Source organism: Chiloscyllium punctatum, chromosome 3 (genome assembly GCF_047496795.1).
Source record: "Chiloscyllium punctatum isolate Juve2018m chromosome 3, sChiPun1.3, whole genome shotgun sequence".
Lineage (NCBI taxonomy): Eukaryota > Metazoa > Chordata > Chondrichthyes > Orectolobiformes > Hemiscylliidae > Chiloscyllium > Chiloscyllium punctatum.
Genome location: NC_092741.1, coordinates 130,192,856 through 130,212,322, shown reverse-complemented (window position 1 = coordinate 130,212,322; position 19,467 = coordinate 130,192,856). Strand labels below are relative to the sequence as shown.

General features: G+C 38.7%; 2 protein-coding genes across 6 annotated transcripts in view; one reads left to right on the top strand and one right to left on the bottom strand.

Annotated features, from left to right (window-relative positions):
* mcph1 (microcephalin 1) overlaps positions 1-19,467 on the bottom strand; it is a 333,731-nt gene that overhangs the window by 135,314 nt on the left and 178,950 nt on the right. The gene's annotated exons all lie outside the window — the stretch shown is intronic.
* Positions 1-19,467, top strand: part of LOC140464938 (angiopoietin-2-like) — an 85,300-nt gene that overhangs the window by 52,149 nt on the left and 13,684 nt on the right. For both annotated transcript variants that reach the window (XM_072560600.1, XM_072560607.1), the window contains exons 6-7: positions 7,563-7,664; positions 10,384-10,550. In XM_072560600.1, coding sequence (XP_072416701.1) covers positions 7,563-7,664; positions 10,384-10,550 — 269 coding nt within the window. The remainder of the gene's footprint in view (positions 1-7,562; positions 7,665-10,383; positions 10,551-19,467) is intronic.

The following is a 19,467-nucleotide window of genomic DNA, read 5'->3' as shown; positions in this document are numbered from 1 at the left end:
GTTATTTTATTTACAAACAATTTATAATTTCAAGGCCCTCTCATGGATTATGTCTCTACTGAAAGTATTCTGTTGTTAGAAGGAGAACATTGCATTACTTCACTCAACTGTAAAAATCAAGCTCGCAGAGTGTACTGGGAACCAAACTACTAAAAATGGTAGACAATTAATTCTAATATTTGAAGAGCTTTCTTCATCAAGTAGGTACAGAATCACATCTGTGCTTTCTTGCCAAGTACAATATTGACACGTTATTGTACCAAATTGTCAGAAACATTTGCCAGAACATCTGTAATGGATTGATGATTATCAAGGAGCAAAGTAATCATTTTGGAAACCACAAACTATGATATAACAGAACAAATATCTGCCGAAAAAAGTTCAGCTTAGATGTACTGAATTATTTACTCAATTAAAGAACACGATCCATCAAATAGTACATTTTCACAAGTTAACAAAATAGTTACAGATTAGTTAAGTTATTGGGCTCCTTTTGAGGAACCGTTCCAAGGTGCATGTTTTCAAACTTAATTAGAAGGTGATTATGTGCGCATAAAGGCAGAACTGGCTAAACTGCGCAATTAGTGAAGGATAGTATAGGAGAAATGCAGTGATATTCAAGGAGATATTTGAGAGACTTAAATAAGAAAGAAAAACTATAGAAGGATGTGTAATTTGTAGCTAACTATAGAAGTTCAAGTATCAAACTGAAAGAAAATGTATACAGTTTCTTGAAGCTCAGTACAATGTCAGAAGATTGGATAGAATATTAAAAGAACAGCAAAAATCACTAAAATGAAGAGGAAAAAAATATAGTGTGATAATACACCAGCTAGAAATATAAATACAGATAGTAAGGTTTTCTCGAGGTATTAAGAGAAAGGCTAAGTTTGTAGCTTAGTCCTCTATAAAGTGAGTCAGCAGAATTAATAATGGAAAGGAACAAAATTGAGGAAGCATTGAACAGATATTTTGTATCTGTCTTCACTTTAGAAGATGAATAATATCCAAGAGATAAGAAAATCAAAAGCTGAATTTAAGGTAGGAACTTAAGAAAGCGATAGTCACTAAGGAAAGGGAAAGCACTGAGAAAACTATTAGACTGACAAGGTTTGGTCGGATTTCATCCTAGAGTCTTAGAAAGAGATACAGTATTCAATGCATTTAATCATAATTTTCCAAAATTCCCTAGATTCTGGAAAGATGCCATCAGAACGGAAAATATTGAATATAATTCCTTATTTAAGAAAGGAAGGAAATAGAAACCAAGAAGCGACAGGCTTCATAAGCGACATAAGGAAATTGCTGGAATTTTTAATTAAGGAGATTGTAGCAGGGCAATTAGAAAAATCTTAATGCAATCCAGCATAGTCAAAATGGCTGTGTGAAAGAGAAATGATGTACAAGTTGTTGTGTTCATCTGCAATCTCGCACTGTAGAAAAAAATCGTGCTATGGAAAATTGCTGTAGAAACTTGCTAATAGAAAATCACTATATCCGTTCAATGGAAAGTTCGTGTTATCCAAACTACATCCACAATTCATCAATCATGTTATAACTAATTTGCCCTGATGAAACACGTGATGTAGCTGAATGACCTGTATGACTAATTTATTAGAGTTATTTGACGTAGTAATAAGGTGATGTGGACAAACAGGAACCTATGAAGGTGGTGCACTTGGATTTGCAGAAGGCTTCTGACATGATGTCACATCAAGAGTTGATATAAACAAGACCTTAAAATCTAGGGAGCAACATATCAGTATGGGCAGAGAATTGTTTAACTACTAGGAAACAGAGGGTCAGGATAAATGGATCACTCTAGCTTGGCAAGATGTACTAAGTAGTATGCAGCAGACATTCGTGCTGGGACCTCAATTAGAATCTTGGAAACCAAGTGTTTGGTGAAGGGAACTGAACATATGGTTTCAAAATTTGCTGTCATTAAGATAGGTAGGAGACTGAGTTGTGGAGAGGACATCAGGGATTTCCCTAAAGGGATACAGGATAGATTAAGAGAAAGGGCAAAAATTTGGCACATGCAGTTTTATGTGGGAGATGATGAATTTTTCCCATTTTGGCAACAAGAATAGAAAAGCAGCACATTATTCAAAAGAAATGAGATTACCGAACTCTGAAGTAGAGAGGATCTGGTGTCCTGTTACATGACTTACAAAAGGTTAGCATGTATGTGCAGCAAGTGATTAAGGCATTGACTTTGTTTTATTGAAAGAGGAATGGATTATAAAAATAGGGAAGCTTTGTTATAGTGATAAAGAACATTGATGAGACAACGTTTGTAGGACTATGTAGACTTTTGGTCTCCGTATTTTTAAAAAATGCTGTCGTAGTAGTACAAAGAAGTTTTACTTGTTCGATTCCTTGAATGAAAGGGTTGGTCTTATGAAGAAAAGCTTGAAGTTAGAAGAATGAAAGGTGATCTTAATAAAACAAAACAGTTCCTGATTGAATTTTACAAAGTGGATGCTGAAATAATGTCTCCCCTTGTGAGGAAGTGTTTAATGAGGGGACACAGTTTGCAAAAACAAAGACCTCCCATTTAAGACAAAAGCAACGTTTTTTTTCCCCTCAGAAGACCATTAGTTTGTGGAATTCTCTTCCCCAAACAGCAGTCAGGGAAAGGTCACTGAACATTTTAAAGCTGAGTTAGATTGACTGTCTGGTTACTGAATAATCTAAGGATGAAGGGATTAGACGGAAAGTAGAGGTCACAATCAGATCAGCCATGATCTTATCTAATGATGAAGCAGGCTTGAGGGGCCGAATCGCTTACACCTGCTCCTAATTTCTATGTTCATACCCAGTCAGGGATTCTAATGTCACATTATTGAAAACGAAAACTTGAACATCGGTTAGCTTCTCTAGATGTTGGGGGGTGGGAGTGGGGGATTGGGTTTGATAAAAGCATCATATCATGTAAATATAGGAAAAACAATTTTCAACAGCAGAAAGGTTACTAACCTGAAGGGACAAAGAACTGGCTACTGAGCCAAAGGCAAGATGTAGATAAATGTTTTTGCACTGTGATTTTTTTATGATCTGGAACCAAATGCTTGAAAGGATAGTGAATGCAGATTTAGTAATAAGTTTTGAAAGGGAATTGGCTGACTACTTGAAGGGGAAACATGCATAAGGCTATGGGAAAGGGCAAGGGAGTGGGACTTAATGTGCACTTCTTGCAAAGTGCCGTTACAGGCATTATGAGCCAAATGGCTGCCTTCTGCATTGCATCATTTTAAAATTCTATTCTTGAACAACCGAAAAGTCATAAATGATCGCTTATTATATTTGTGTTTAATGTTAAACTTAATTTAAAAGGAAAAATATACATTAGTACTATGACTAAGATTTTAATAAATAGTAATGGCAATTGATGAAATTGGTGAATGATTTACAATCAAAATAGAAGGCCAAAAATCCAATTTCAGATCATGTTCCTGTGTGAATCATGTCTGAATTACAGAAATAGGAGAAAACACATAATTGCAAGAGTTACATTAAATCATTGTCAGTTTGCAACTACTGCAGAAAGCAAATTGACATCATGAATTAAGCGCACCAAACAAAGTGTAAACAGAGAACAGTACAGCACAGAACAGGCCCTTCAGCCCACAATGTTGTGCCGACTACTGATCCTCATGTATGCACCCTCAAATTTCTATGACCATATGCATGTCCAGTAGTCTCTTAAATGTCCCCAATGATCTTGCTTCCACAACTGCTGCTGGCAACGCATTCCACGTTCTCACAACAATCTGTGTAAAGAATCCGCCTCTGACGTCCCCTCTGTACTTTCCTCCAACCAGCTTAAACCAGCTTTCCTCGCAACCTTGTATTAGTCATTTCTGCCCTGGGAAATAGTCTCTGGCTATCGACTCTATCTATGCCTCTCATTATCTTGTATACCTCAATTAGGTCCCCTCTCCTCCTCCTTTTCTCCAATGAAAAAGTCCGAGCTCAGTTAACCTCTCTTCATAAGATAAGCCCTCCAGTCCAGGCAGCATCCTGGTAAACCTCCTTTGAACCCTCTCCAAAGCATCCACATCTTTCCTATAATAGGGCGACCAGAACTGGACGCAGTATTCCAAGTGCAGTCTAACCAAAGTCTTAGAGAGCTGCAACAAGATCTCATGACTCTTAAACTCAATCCCCTGTTAATGAAAGCCAAAACACCATATGCTTTCTTAACAACCCTGTCCACTTGGGTGGCAATTTTAAGGGATCTATGTACCTGCACACCAAGATCCCTTTGTTCCTCCACACTGCCAAGAATCCTATCCTTAATCCTGTACTCAGCTTTCAAATTTGACCTTCCAAAATGCATCACCTCGCATTTATCCAGGTTGAACTACACCTGCCACCTCTCAGCCCATCTCTGCATCCTGTCAATGTCCCGCTGCAGCCTACAACAGCCCTCTATACTGTCAACAACACCTCCAACCTTTATGTCGTCTGCAAACTTGCTGATCCATCCTTCTATCCCCTCATCCAAGTCATTAATAAAATTTACAAAGAGTAGAGGCCCAAGGACAGAGTCCTGTGGAACACCACTTATCACAGACTTCCAGACAGAATATTTTCCTTCTTCTACCACTCGCTGTCTTCTGTTGGCCAGTCAATTCTATGTCCAGACAGCTAAGTTCCCCTGTATCCCATTCCTCCTGACCTTCTGAATGAGCCTACCATGGGGAATCTTATCAAATGCCTTGCTGAAGTCCATATACACCACATCCACAGCTCGACCCTCATCAACTTTTCTAGTCACATCCTCAAAGAACTCGATAAGGTTTGTGAGGCATGACCTGCCCCTCACAAAGCCGTGTTGACTGCATTTAATCAAGCCATGCTCTTCCAGATGGTCATAAATCCTATCCCTCAGAATCCTTTCTAACACCTTGCAGACGACAGACGTGAGACTTACTGGTCTGTAATTGCCAGAGATTTCCCTATTTCCTTTCTTGAAGAGAGGAATTACATTTGCCTCTCTCCAGTCCTCAGGTACGACTCCAGTGGAGAGCGAGGATGCAAAGATCTTCACAAGTGGCGAAGCAATTGCATTTCTCATTTCCCAAAGCAGCCGAGGACAAATCTGGTCCGGGCCTGGCAACTTGTCAATCTTAATGTTTGACAAAATTTTCAGCACATCAGTTTCCTCTATCTCTATCCATTCCAGCATGCACACCTGCTCTTCAAAGGTTTCATTCTCCACAAAGTTCGTTTCTTTCGTAAAGACAGAAGCAAAAAACTCATTTAGGGCTTCCCCTACCTCCTCAGACTCCACACACAAGTTCCCTATGCTATCCCTGATCGGCCCTACTCTTTCTTTGACCATTCTCTTATTCCTCACATAAGTGTAAAATGCCTTTGTGTTCTCCCTAATCCGTTCTGCCAAGCCTTTCACGTGCCCCCTCCTGGCTCTCCTCAGACCATTTTTGAGCTCCTTCCTCGCCTGCCTGTAATCCTGTAGAGCTGAGCTTGACCCTAGCTTCCTCCACCTTATGTCAGCTACCTTCGTTCTTTTGACAAGAAGCTCCACCGTTCTCGTCATCCAAGGTTCCTTTATCTTACCCCTTCTTGCCTGTCTCAGAGGGTCATATTTATTCATCACTCTCGCAACAACTGTTCCTTAAACAGTCTCCACATGTCTATAGTGCCTTTACCATGGAACAATTGCTCCCAATCCATGCTTCCTAACTCATGTCTAATCGCATCATTGTTTCCTCTTCCCCAATTAAATATCTTCCCATTTTGCCTAATCCTCTCCTTCTCCATAGCTATGTAGAATGTGAGACAGTTGTGGTCACTGTCACCAAAATGCTCTCCCACCACAAGATCTGATACCTGCCCCGGTTTGTTTCCGAGCACCAAGTCTAGAATGGCCTCTCCCCTCGTCGGCCAGTCAACGTACTGAGTTAGGAAACCCTCCTGAACTCACCTTACAAAAACAGCTCCATTCAAATCTTCTGCTCGAAGGAGGTTCCAATCAATATTGGGAAAGTTAAAGTCACCCATTACAACAACCCTACTACGTCCACACTTATCCAAAATCTGCCGACCTATACTTTCTTCCATCTCCCTGCTGCTATTGGGGGGGGCGTGTCGTAAACCCCAAACAAGGTGTCTGCTCCCTTGCTGTTCCTAATTTCCACCTATACTGACTTGGTAGGCAGATCTTCCTCGACAATGGAAGCTTCTGTAGCAGTGATACCCTCTCTGATTAGTAGTGCTACACCCCCTCCTCTTTTTCCCTCCTCCCTATTCTTTTTAAATGGTCTAAACCCTGGAACATCCAGCAACCATTCCTGCCCCTGAGAAACCCATGTCTCTGTTATGGCCACAACATCATAGCACCAGGTACTGATCCATGCTCTAAGTTCATCACTTTTATTCCTGATACTCCTTGCATTAAAGCAAACACACTTTAACTGATCCCTTGGTTCCTTCCCAGGAAAATCCTTCCCACTAGCTGGTCTACCTCTTGCTATTGCCTCACCTGCATCAACTCTCACCTCTGGCATACAGCTCAGGTTCCCACCCCTCTGTCATACTAGTTTAAACCCTCTTGAACTACTCGAGCAAACCTTCCACCCAGGACATTGGTCCCCTTCCAGTTTGGATGCAACCCGTCCTTCTTGTACAGGTCCCACCTTCCCCAGAAGGCATCCCAATTATCTACATATCTGAAGCCCTCCCTCCTACACCAGCTGCGCAGCCACGTGTTAAGCTGCGCCCACTCCCTGTTCCTCGCCTCGCTATCTCGTGGCACCGGTAGTAAACTAGAGAACACTACTCTGTTCGTCCTGCTTTGCAGCTTCCATCCTAACTCCCTGAAATCACTTTTTATATCCTCGATCCTTTTCCTGACTATATCATTAGTGCCAATATGTAACACGATTTCTGGCTGTTCGCCCTCCCCTTTTAGAACCTTATACACCAGATCGGAGATGTCCCAGACCCTGGCACCAGGGAGACAACATACCTTCCGGGAATCCCGATCCTGACCACAAAATCTCCTGTCGATTCCCCTAACTATCGAGTACCCTACCACGAGTACTTTTCTATTCTGCCCCCTTCCCTTCCCTTCTTTGCCAGTGTCAGGCTCAGTGCCAGAGAACTGACTGCTATGGCTTTCCTCTGGTAGGTCATCCCCCCAGCAGTATCCAAAACGGTATACTTATTGCTGAGGGGAATGTCCACAGGGGATCTCTGCACTGTCTGTCTGTCCTCTTTCCTCCCCCTAACTGTAACCCATCTATCCTTGTCCTGAGCCTTAGGAGTGACCAACTCCCGGTACAAGCAAAATATTTTGGTGCTGGAAATCTGACAAATGCTCAACATATCTGGCAGTATTTGTAGAGAGAAAAAGAAACCCCACAGTGTTCACCTTTTAGCACACTTGGTCAAACCTCATTTTTCAAAAGTATATTTGAACCAGTTTCCTAAAATCTAGTGAGAATACCAGTGGATTCTAAATTGAAAAGTTCTAATTAGCTTTGCAAATATATGAAGCCAGTTGTGATATATTAATTGTATTACAACAGGCATTTTGTGACATGGAATCCAATGGAGGAGGATGGACTATAATACAACGTCGTCAAGATGGCAAAATGGATTTTCAACGCACATGGAAAGAATACAAAATGGTAAGAATTTTTCAAAGTGATTGTAGATAACCAGCTAGTTCAATAAGCCCTTCTGTCCTTTAGGATCTACATTCAAATTTGACTCTGATTGATTTAAAGATGATAAGCAAAAAACAAAAATCAACAAAAATCAACTGCAGATGGGTGACCAGAGTCCACAGAACAAATTTGGCAATGATTTGTAAATTTCACTCAGATCGGTCACAGAACTAGCCATGTGGAAAATGTACATTTCACACTTGTATACTGGGATTCCCCTCTTCAGAGAATATTGTGGAGAATGTTTAATTTTGTGAATATATCTTTAGGATGACAAGTGGTTACTGGCCTTTATGAACTGATTCCATCCTTGAGACAATGTCATTGCTGTGACCTATGTAACAGTAATTCCCACAGCCCCCACCCTACACCACCCTTCCACTGGGAAAGATAGCTGCAGCAATTCAGATGTTCTGTGTTCAAAAGTTATCGTTACCCTCAAATATGAAATTACTTGAGGCCCAAATCTCATCATTTTATACAGACCTTCTACTTGTGCAATCTTAGGCGTCAGATCCTCTTATAAAATCATGCTAAGAGTTCTGAGTTCCCTGATACCATGTGCACCTTCACTTATCTTGAGCCATCCATTGTGTGCAGCACAAGGAACTAACATGTCTTTGGAGTGACTGAGAGAAGGAAAAGGAGTGTTTTTTTCTAAACATTAATTCATGGAACCCAAACATATAAATAGAAAGCAGGAATTTTCAGCATTGCTTCGCATGAGGCCCACTGAAGATGTTGCCTAGTAAGGTAACGAAACATCTGGAATGAACCTCCAAGCTCAGTTTTCTTACCTTGGTCTGTGCACAGAGTTACCTGGCTATTAGACGTCTTCTGGTTGTGCCTTCCCCCTTGGGTCCCACCCAAGGACCCCTTGAGTCCAACTCAAGGTACACACACTCACTGCCAACTGGTTCAGAACGACTCAAAGGATTCAATTCAGGCAATCCCTCAAGCCACCCACCACTGAAAAACACAAGACCGTTCTAAAGGAACGGGGCGCACTTTCTCAGTTATTGATGGTGGGAGTCTTTTCAGGAGCTGAAGTTCATCCCGGATGAGAGCCCCCAGTTGTGAGAAATGAACCCACTTCATCAATAATTTTCAGTCCGAGTCAAAGAGTTCTGAAGCAGTACATTTATTCGAACATCTTTAAAGATGGCTGGCTTTACGAGGAGAGACATACCCGACACCCGTCAGGTGAATTGGCCATGCTAAATTGCCCGTAGTGTTAGGTAAGGGGTAGATGTAGGGGTATGGGTGGGTTGCGCTTCGGCGGGGCGGTATGGACTTGTTGGGCCGAAGGGCCTATTTCCACACTGTAAGTAATCTAATCTAACCTAATAAAATACAGAGTTTTTAAATACTTTGAGGGGTCTCTCGACACCCCTACACTAAGCAATAAACCTATCATAAGTGCCTATTTCATTCTATCCCCTTATTTGGTTATTATTGCGCCCGTTATTCCTTCATTTGGTAATTCCCTGCACCCAAGCCGATCATACTTATTAATTACCTCACTTGTTTTTATTTTAAATCGGTCTTATTTGGCTGTCCTTGTTCGTTACAGCCTTCCTGTTATTTTGTCCAGTTCCTCTTTTCTTTTCTAACCTTCTGACTTCTGAGATCGTCCTTTCCAAAAAGCGGACCTACAAATTATGAGCTTATTGCAAAATGCTCCTCCTGCTTCTTTTGTGGTCAACTATAAGACTCAAAGTTATTTCTTAGCTTAAAACTATTTCTTTAAAAGACCCTCTATATTCATTAAAATCAACATACACCTGACAACCTGAAATTTTTCTCTCTCAAAGGGCATGCAAAGAATGCATTCAAATAGCATTTTGTCACATGTGATGAAATAGGATCAGGCTATTTTTTAGTTTGTCAATACATCACAGTAAACCTCATCCTGATTTCACCATATAGGCATTATCCAACAACAGTCACTGGATGGTGATCAAGAGCAGACATTTTTCTGTTGCTTATTCCAGGGGAAGGAAGCCAACTGCAATGTCCTCAAGCTCAGACCAACTCATGTAGCAGACTAGAAGTCAAACTTAAGGCTTTACTGCTCTAAACAGCTGAGTAATATTCTGCAAAATGCAGTTTGCCACTTTAGTACTGGGAACTCATTGTGGTAGCCAAATAGACAAAGAGTTATGTGATTGTCCAAGTTGGTGCTCCAACACCTTTACTCTAATAACAGAACAAAGATGTTTCCACTATGCCCGTCTGTGCAGAATAAAGTAACATTTTAACCAATTTGCAACTAGTAATAGCGGGGCATTGTCACATGCTGTCAAATTACCTTTACAGTTGGAAAAAGATTCAATAAAGGAAAACCACAGGTATAGAAAAATGCTAACTAAAACTCAGGGAAAATTTTGATAAATAATGTTATTGGTATCACTTCTTAAAACGTGTGTTAGAATAAAACCCATGATTCAATGTTCAAACATGATACTGCAGGAGATCTTTTACATTTAGTGAATAATAATGCAATTCTACAAACTGAGCTCTTTTACTTCAGTGGATAGGAGAGATGGCAGAAAAGTATGGCTCATTTTTGCCATTTCACTTTGCTTCTGAAATCACCAAATAGTACTCTGTTTTGAACATTCATTCATTACAAATGTACAAGAATGTATTGCCGTAAGTAAAAGTAATTTGTTTACAGGGATTTGGTGATCCTGCTGGAGAATACTGGTTGGGAAATGAATTTACTCATCAGCTAACTAACCAGAAGACCTATGTCCTTCGTATCCAAATGTGTGACTGGGAAGCGAACAAAGGCTTTTCATTATACAACCAATTCTACTTGGACAGTGAAGCACAGAAGTACAGGTCAGTATTTCAGAAATTGCTTTCATCTAGAAAACATAGGCTGAATTTTAGCCAGGGTACAGAGATGATTTTCAATATGTGATTAGCCACAGTGAAACTTTTTTCTGTGGAAATTCAGTTTCTCTACATTGCTGACATCACATCATTTTCCTTCGGCCATTTTGCATGCTGAGATTGCCTGATTTCAGACCCCACGGAGGGCAGGTTCCCCAGTTCAGACCAGGGAACCAGACATCTGATTTCCTCTCTCACACACAATTTTGTCTGGTGGGTGAGAGGTTTGGGAAGCTCAGTAAAACCATGGCAGGTTTGGTATGACATTTTGTTGAAAAAAATGGAAAAGCTGCTGAGAGGTCTCAATTGTGTTCATCTCAATTGTATAATAGAATATTATATTATTTGAAAGGCCAACGTGACAGTTTCACGTCTTCAACGTCAATATTAGATATAATATATACTTTTGTAATGCATTGATTCTTTGTAAGGATCCATCTTTTTGATACTTTGATTGATTAGACTTGCACATTTGTTCATCAGTGCTTTTCTCACAGAGAAAGTGTTAGAAACCAATAAAAAAGGTTTAATGTATCTTGCCACTCCATGCCATCATATATTCTAATGCGAGTTTAATGGTTCCAGCTGACTTTTAAAAAACAAAAGCCTGGTTGTGACACTTGAAAAAAATCCTGTCATCTGCTTTCCTATGTTGATTGGCAGGCACCCTCTTTGAAAGTGAAATGAGCACTTTCTGTTCTTGCCTGTCTGGAGGCCAGCCTATTGTCTGGACGACTGTGGCCACAATCAATGGTTCACCAACTTTCGAGTGCTAACAGGATTCAGCAAGTTCAACTAAGAATGAATGACATTATCAAGAGGTTACAGTAACACATTGCGCCTTTGTCATGGCTTGTTGACAAGTTTATAGGATGACAAGTATGATAATCGTCTTTATTCAAACAGAATGTGTTTTTCTCAGTATCAACGATATGCAGATTTTGATTGCGCAGTGAGGCATTCATCTTTTTTGTCTCAAGCAATGTAAAATATTATTGATATTGCACGGAATCTGAGGACTGTACATAATGCATACTCGATGAATGGTGATAGAGGATACATGGGGAGCGTGGAAGTGGTAAGACTGATCCAAAGGAAGTGGGGTATATGTGGGGGCACAAAGAAGCTGGGCTGACCATGTGGGGGTTTTCCCTGAATTGACAGAAAGACTCCTGTTTCAAAAAATGGATACCTGTATACTTTGACACAAATTAAAATTGTACTGTTTGTGATATGCATATTTTGCAGAATTGTCTCGTCTTCATGACTTATAGCCTGCATCAAGAAGCAGCTGTAACTATTTAAATTAATACCTACAAGGTTATTGGGAACATTTCAGATTGTAAATTCCTAACTCCATTCTGGTAATCTGGTTCTGGATACAAAGCAAGGAGGAAGGGAAAAACAACTCATTAGATTCATACTTTGTTTTAATTTTTCTCCTCTGCGTTTAAAAAACTCATTTTGTTAAATATCCTTTCAGAAGTTCAGGCACTTGAGAGAAGAGATTGTGAAATATTATCAGTGTTAGAAGTGAAAGGAAATGAAAGACAATAGGTGCATTATTCAAAAATAGGAAGAAGTCGTCTTTATTAGAAAGAATATGGGGAGGGGGGGGAAGAAGAGAGAGAATGAAAAAGATGATAGATCGAGGCTTAAATAATGCTAATTTACTGAGCTAAATTTGGGTTCACAAATACGAACTCACAGAACTGCAGAGGCTGTAAATTAGAAACAAAAATAGAAATTGCTGGAAAAGCACAACAGGTGTGGCAGCATCTATGGACAGAAAAGTGAGTTCTGAGGAAGCGTCACTCAACCTGAAATGAATCTGAGTTAATGTTTCGGGTTGAGAGACGTTTCCTCAGAACTCACTTTTCTGTCCATAGATGTTGCCAGACCTGCTAAGCTTTTCCAGCAATTATATTTGGGTTGATAAAATCCTGCTTCTATGTCTGGAAAATCAAGTTGGTTCTTCATTTGCATTTTGGCTCTCTTCATTGCTTAACCAAATTGGTTTCCATTTGTTATTTATTGTTTTGGATGTTACATACTTTGCTGATAGCGAGATGGAAGGGAGGCAGACATTGGTGCCCACAGTGAATTTCTCTCCTGTAATTTTCAGCTCAAAATCTACAATCGCAATCATTTTGCCAGGCTCTCCCTGTCCCAGGCAGCTATAGGATATGCTTGTCTTGCAAAAATAATGGTAAGAAAATCCCACCGCCAATGTCACAGATGAATATTTGTTAATACAAACGTGAATTAAATGGAACATGAGAGCAAGGTTTACTGGTGCTATTGTTAGAAATGCAGCCACGCAACTTACATCCTATAACAAATTTTGACTTAAAAGAATGAAAAGTGAAGGAATTTTCAAAATAAACCTCGCTTTTTAAAGTTCTGAATTTTGAGACAATCCTTCATAATACAATCAACAATAGCACTAAATTAGAAATAAGTGTTCAATGCCACAGTGGTTTTCTAGATTTGAAATGTTGAGTGAATTAAATAGATACATCTCTAAACATAACACGTGAAAACAACAGGGAACAAAGCATTGGCTACAAAACATAGCACACTACAGCCATCGTGACTTGAGTTCCCTGATTAAGTATTTCAGTCCACATAATCTCCTCGGAAAGGGGATTTAAAAAAAACACAGGGCCAGTAAGTGAAACAAAAACCTGGAAAAATCTTCTCTGCCTTCAGGCAATCAAAACTGTACAGCAATGGTGATGACATTAAAACAGAATTTGTATATCTATATATTTGGCTTCTGCAATAGTGAAGAACAAGTTTGGGTACCTTTCAAAGTAATTGAGAATTTAACACTACCAGTTAGCAATGAATTTCAGAGTCTAGCTCCCTTGAAACTCCCCACTGTAATCCATCCATTATTGTATATACCTAATAAGCAAAAGAAAATTCTGTTTATGATTTAAGAACGGGTAGTTCTGCTATAATGGACATTTCATTAACACAAATTTGGTATTACATTGCGTGAATGCAGATCTCATTACCCTTCTGCAAACCGCAAGGTCAGCAAAGTCAAAACCCTCTTTTGTCAAAACAACAGAAGAACACCTCCCTTGATATGGCCACAGTAAGCCATTTATACTATAGAAATGAGGCATTGGTGTACACCATGTTTCAAACTCATAAGTACGCTCCCTAAAGACAAAAACAATTAATGGTTCCTGGAAAATAAATAAATAATATGTTGTGGTTCTGTTCGCCGAGCTGAGAATTTGTGTTGCAGACGTTTCGTCCCCGGTCTAGGTGACATCCTCACTATAAATGCCAGAGGAAACATCACAGAAGCGCTTCACAGGAGGCTCCCAAGCACTGAGGATGTCACCTAGACAGGGGACGAAACGTCTGCAACACAAATTCCCAGCTCGACGAACAGAATCACAACGAGCACCCGAGCTACAAATTTTCTCCCAAACTTTGAAAATAAGTCATATTTTCTTTACTCAGTGAAGTTCAGTAAATAAATTGAATTGTTGCCCTTACATATCACACTTACGTAAATAAACAAATTCCTGCACATATGGGTTTTTAAACAAAAGACAATCCATAAATCTCAAATTATTAAATTCATTTCAACTTTCTTTTATCAAATACTTCTGCTTTTATATGAAGCATTACCAATGGTTCTGCCTAAATAAGCACATTTATATTTAAGACTTCTATTTGGAATGCTTCCAAACTTGAATAATGCTGCAATTTCTTCAAGAACATGTTGCGTTATGCATTATTTTGCTTTCCTGCTTGTTTTTCAATTCTGACGCAGATCAAAAAAAATCCACTTAAAAAACATCACAAAATACAAAGATGGGTTTCAAGTCATTCCAACAAAGTTCATTATCCACTCATATTTTCCTGCTGTACTTGTTAACTGTAGTTGCAAGATGTTGGCCAATAGAAATCATGGCCAAAAGTTTCTACTTTGGCTGTGAGCAGTGACTTACAAGTAAATTAAACGAAAATTACCCTACTCTTACAAAGTAAATTCTTTGCTCAAGTTTCCTTATATATTGACAAACATAAAATGTGCCATAAACTAACACAAATGGGCAATGTTTTCAAAAGGAATACTTAAAAATGGAAATCTGATATAATTTTATTAATACACTTGAAAATGGATTTATGGCAAAAAAAAATAACCTAGTGTACTGCTGTAAGTAATTTGAAACAATTGAAAATACTAAACAAAACCACTTCATTTCATAAATTGGACTTCTGTAAGTCATTGCTGAGTAACCTAAAATTTGAATACTTAAAACCTTTCATAAAGATACCCATTAGTGTCCGTGCTCCTTTTAAAAAAAGTTTATGTTTCGCAGAACCTCGTAGGGCTGAAATTAGCACACGGAGTGCAATCTGGGTGGCGTGACCAGTATCAAGCGTAATGTTAGAGTCAGAGTCATTGGCATTCTTGGATTTGCTCAAAACAATGATGATTTGCCTTGCGTACAAATTACAATTGAAGTTCTTTGGTCTTTTGCACTGGTTTGGCTCATGTTGGGTAAATTTGCATTAGAAATTCTAATGCAAACTAGTGAAAACTCCAAGCACGTGTATACTAGTTCCTAACTTCAAGTCTTTATCTTTTAACAGAATTCATGTTCGGCTTTGTAATTCCAGCTCCTTCCTCTGCTCCAGAAAGCAATCTTTTCGCCTCAGTCACACTGCAGCTTGTGGCTAGTTTTTGCAAATTATTACACTTAGTATATTCTCTGAACAGTCAGTATTGCAAACAATTTAAATTTGTGAAGTTTCTGGCCTAGATACAGGCTGCAAGTTGGACCTTGATATCTTGATGACCATTCTCAAGGGACATTGATGAGTGTGGAAAGCTGCAAGATTTCAACTACAGGCATTTAGGGAAAATGTGGTTATTGTGAAGGTTTCAGATTCTAGTTCTCAGAGCATTTCAGGAAGAGATGTACCAGAGGACTGGAGGAGGGGAAAAGAGAGAGACAGAGACAGAGACAGAGAGATACTTGAGGTATTAATTAGAATGGTTGACAAGAAATGTGGGAATGCAGAAAGTTGGTTTGGATGTTTGAGGATGGAGTAGTCAGGTTTACAACAGTGGAGAAGCAAAAGAGGACAATGGTGTAAAATTACCATATGTTGGTACTTTCAGCTCCAGAAACTGCTTTAAGTGTGACTGTGGGTCAGGAATATGTTTAATGGTGAAGACTACTTTCCTTCCAAAAACAGCCTTGATTCAGTAACAGCATTCCTATCATAGTCTGAAAATCATGGTTGCAAGACTCATTCTGAACCTTGGCCACCAGCATTGTGCAGGAATTAAGGAATGCTGTTTTGTTGGTGGTGCTGTCCCTCAGATGTGCTGTCTGTCCAAGTGAACTGAAAATATCCTGTACAACTTCTCAAAGAGAGATGGAGGTCTGCTACTGTCTTGGCCACAACTTGTTACCTAACACCTAAAACAATGATCTAGTCATTTATTTGATTTCAGTTTGCTGTGCTGATAATGGACATCTCACTTTATATTTCACCAACAGTTTAAAAAATACTTCAATAGCAATATAGCACTTTGGGATGTCCTGAATTCAAGACACGCATGAGAAAAATGCAAAACCTTTTTTAAAAACAATTGCACTTCAATAGTCAAATCAATATATTAATGCAAAGAGATATACTATTTTATTTTATTGTGTTTAATAAGTGAGAATAATCTTAAAAAATCCTACAAGACAGTCCCATTTTTAAAAATCAATGATATTAATTAGATTACCTCCTCCAGGACAGCAGGTTAACATATCAATAAAGATGCCATTGTTTGGAAATCTGTGTATTTTGAGTGCAGTATGGGCGACATTTTAAACAAAAAAAACTGCAGACAATGGACATCATAAACAAAACCAGAAATTGCTGGAGGAACACAGCAGGTTTGGCAGCTTCTATGCTGTGAAAGCAAAGATAACTTTTTGGGGTCCAGCCATGCTTCTTCAGAGAAGTGTCACTGGTCCCGAAACATTAACTCTGCTTTCACTCCACAGATGCTGTCAGACTTGCTGCATTTTGCCAGCAATTTCTCTTTTTGTTGGTGCATTTTTAAAGTTGGGATTCTTCCACAGCCCAGCTAACTCCGACTGTAGAGTAGGATCCAGTGTATGCAACAAGATGACATTTGGACTTCTTTTTAGCTGATTACAGCAACAATTGTCACAATCATGGAGTAGTGGAAAAAGCTGTTCCCAATGTCAGAGTATGGAATAGCTTAATGTGCATGTCTGTGAGGAATGGTGGTGCTTGGATTGGGCCCAACAATCAGCTGGCAGTAGGTTTGGGGGGCAGGAGTGAAGAGGTGGAGAAACTATGAATCACTGCCCCACCCAGTGTATTGTTGGAAAGAAAAGAGTATCAGTCACACCCGAAGAATAATAACAACTTGTGTCTATATAGAACATTTAACAAAGAGAAAAAAAGAACAAATGCACTTAATTGTAAGTAAATAACAAAAAACAAAGCTGAAGAAGTGTAGAAAGTTGATTGAAAAACTGTCTGATGAGATGAGTCTTTTAAGTGGATCGCAAAGGGAGAAATGTAGAGAATTAGAATTAAATTTTATTGTCTTAAATACATGAATACAGTGAAAAGTGTATAATGTCACCATTCCTGGCACTACCTGAGGTACCAAGGTACCGAAGAACAAAATCTTAGGTATGAAGTAGAAAAATAAAGCAACAAAGTTAAACATAACAGTCTTTCTTAGTATTAAGTAGAAAAATAAAGAAATGAAGAATAAAACTTCAACAGTCTTTCTTAAGTACTTAGCCATGGTGGGCTCTCACTCCCTCCAACGGCTCGATCTCCTCCGCTTTGGTCCACTCTCTGGGAGACCTCAGGCGGCGGCCCACTCTTGAGAAATTGTCAGAATTTTGAGCCCATTTGGTAAAACACAGAGTCATACGAAAGTATGAGATGCAAGAGAATAAAAGATTCATTATTCCTTCCAAGACTAAAAATCTAAAATAAACCTCTTAAAAGTATATTTTCTAGTACTGATGCTTTGCATTTACTTTCCAAACAAAAAAAAACTGCTTGTGTTTTTTTTTAAATCTAAGCAGGGAAATGTCACTGCATTCAACACAAATCTAACCATTCAAGCACAATTGTTTTGCTTCTTCCCATCAGAAAATGTACCTTAAAACCTGTTAAGGAGTCTTCAGGGGACACTTTTAATACATCAATAGCAGTTGTATTTCTAACCCAAGGAAGTTAAAGCACCACTGGAAAGTAGAACAAAGTTGTCTCACATCCAAGCCAAATATTTTTGCATCTGGAAACAATTATGGATCTTCAGCACTAGACTTTGGAAGGATTCTATAACATACCGCAATATCTGAAATATTAAACTACAACTTCTGCAAAGTAGGTTATAATGGTTTTACGTTAATGTAAACTCAAGCAATCACAAGTAAAATTATACTTCCTCTAGAATTTGCTTTCTTCGATTCAAAGAAATGTTAAGAATTGAAATGTAAGGAGCAATTTTCGTGAAGACAGGATAAACTACAACAAAAGCATGAAACAGAAACAATACCCTGTAAAACATTTTAAAACGATGAATTTGGATGCTACCCTCTGTAGACTTCCCACTGAACTATTTCATCAATTTTATTTGAAAATAGCTACTGTCTGACCACATTTGTTAATTAGCATTTTAAAAACTTTGCTCAGCAATAAATTAAGGTTGCATTCCATTAACTCAATTTCTTTAACTCTAGCAAATTAGGCATAAAAAAAATGAAAGTTTCTAGTCACAGCACTTTTTGGAACAACTTAAAATAAGCTGACCAAACAGAACCAAATTACTTTGAATGGTCTTGCTTAAGTTTGATCTTTTTGATCACAAAAAAAAAGCTGCTTTATAATGATAAAGCAAAATTCAAATTTCTATTAAGCCTTTATTTGAAATCTGACTTCTACTTGATCTATTACTTTGCAGAAAACAAGATTACTGACATCTTAAAATAATGCAGTCTGAATGCAAGAGAAACTTAACAGTGCACAAGGAATATCCCCACTCAATAAACATATATGCTTACTGTGCTGTTAGCTAGTTCAATAAAGCTCTAGTTGTTTCCTCTGCTTTATCATACCCAAACTCACACTTGATTTTGTTTGCATTCAAATGCAATACCTGTGTCAAGGAACTGAAAGAGATTTCATATAATAGACTTACTTAAGAATGACACCAACTGTAAAGGCAAAGATATATTACTGTGAAATAATTGGATTAGTTCAATTTAGATCACTGTGCATTTATTTTGAACTTTAACAGTCAGTTCACATTTCTCATGTGAATGGGCAGATGCAACATGGTGTTAACAAATTCTGAAACTTCCTTACAAAAGCCCAGTATACAGTTTAAACAGAAGTTTTAGGTTTAGAGTTTGGAACTGCAGTTTAAATAAATTTCCTTCTTACCCAGCTACCACACTGAACTGATGTTAAAATCAGAGCACTCTGGCTGCTCCAATTATTAAGCCAGTTAAGGTAGTGAGTAGTTCAGTCTGCAGCATGTCAAGCATCCAGGTTTAGTCTTTCATTTGTGCTGATTTTATGGCAATATGGATACTAGAAATAACAACTGTGATCTAAGGTTAGGGAAAGGGAAACCCACCCAGGGTTTCCTGCTCAATAGCAGAATTAAAAATGCACATGTATGGATTGTGTGCAGACAGCATCAGGGTTGGCTGTAATATCATCAATATTTCAATTGTCTGTTGACACTCACCAACTATCACAGATGAAAATGACTGATTGGTCAAAGAATTAGAGGGGCCAACATCTGCAGAATACGACTTCAAAGAAG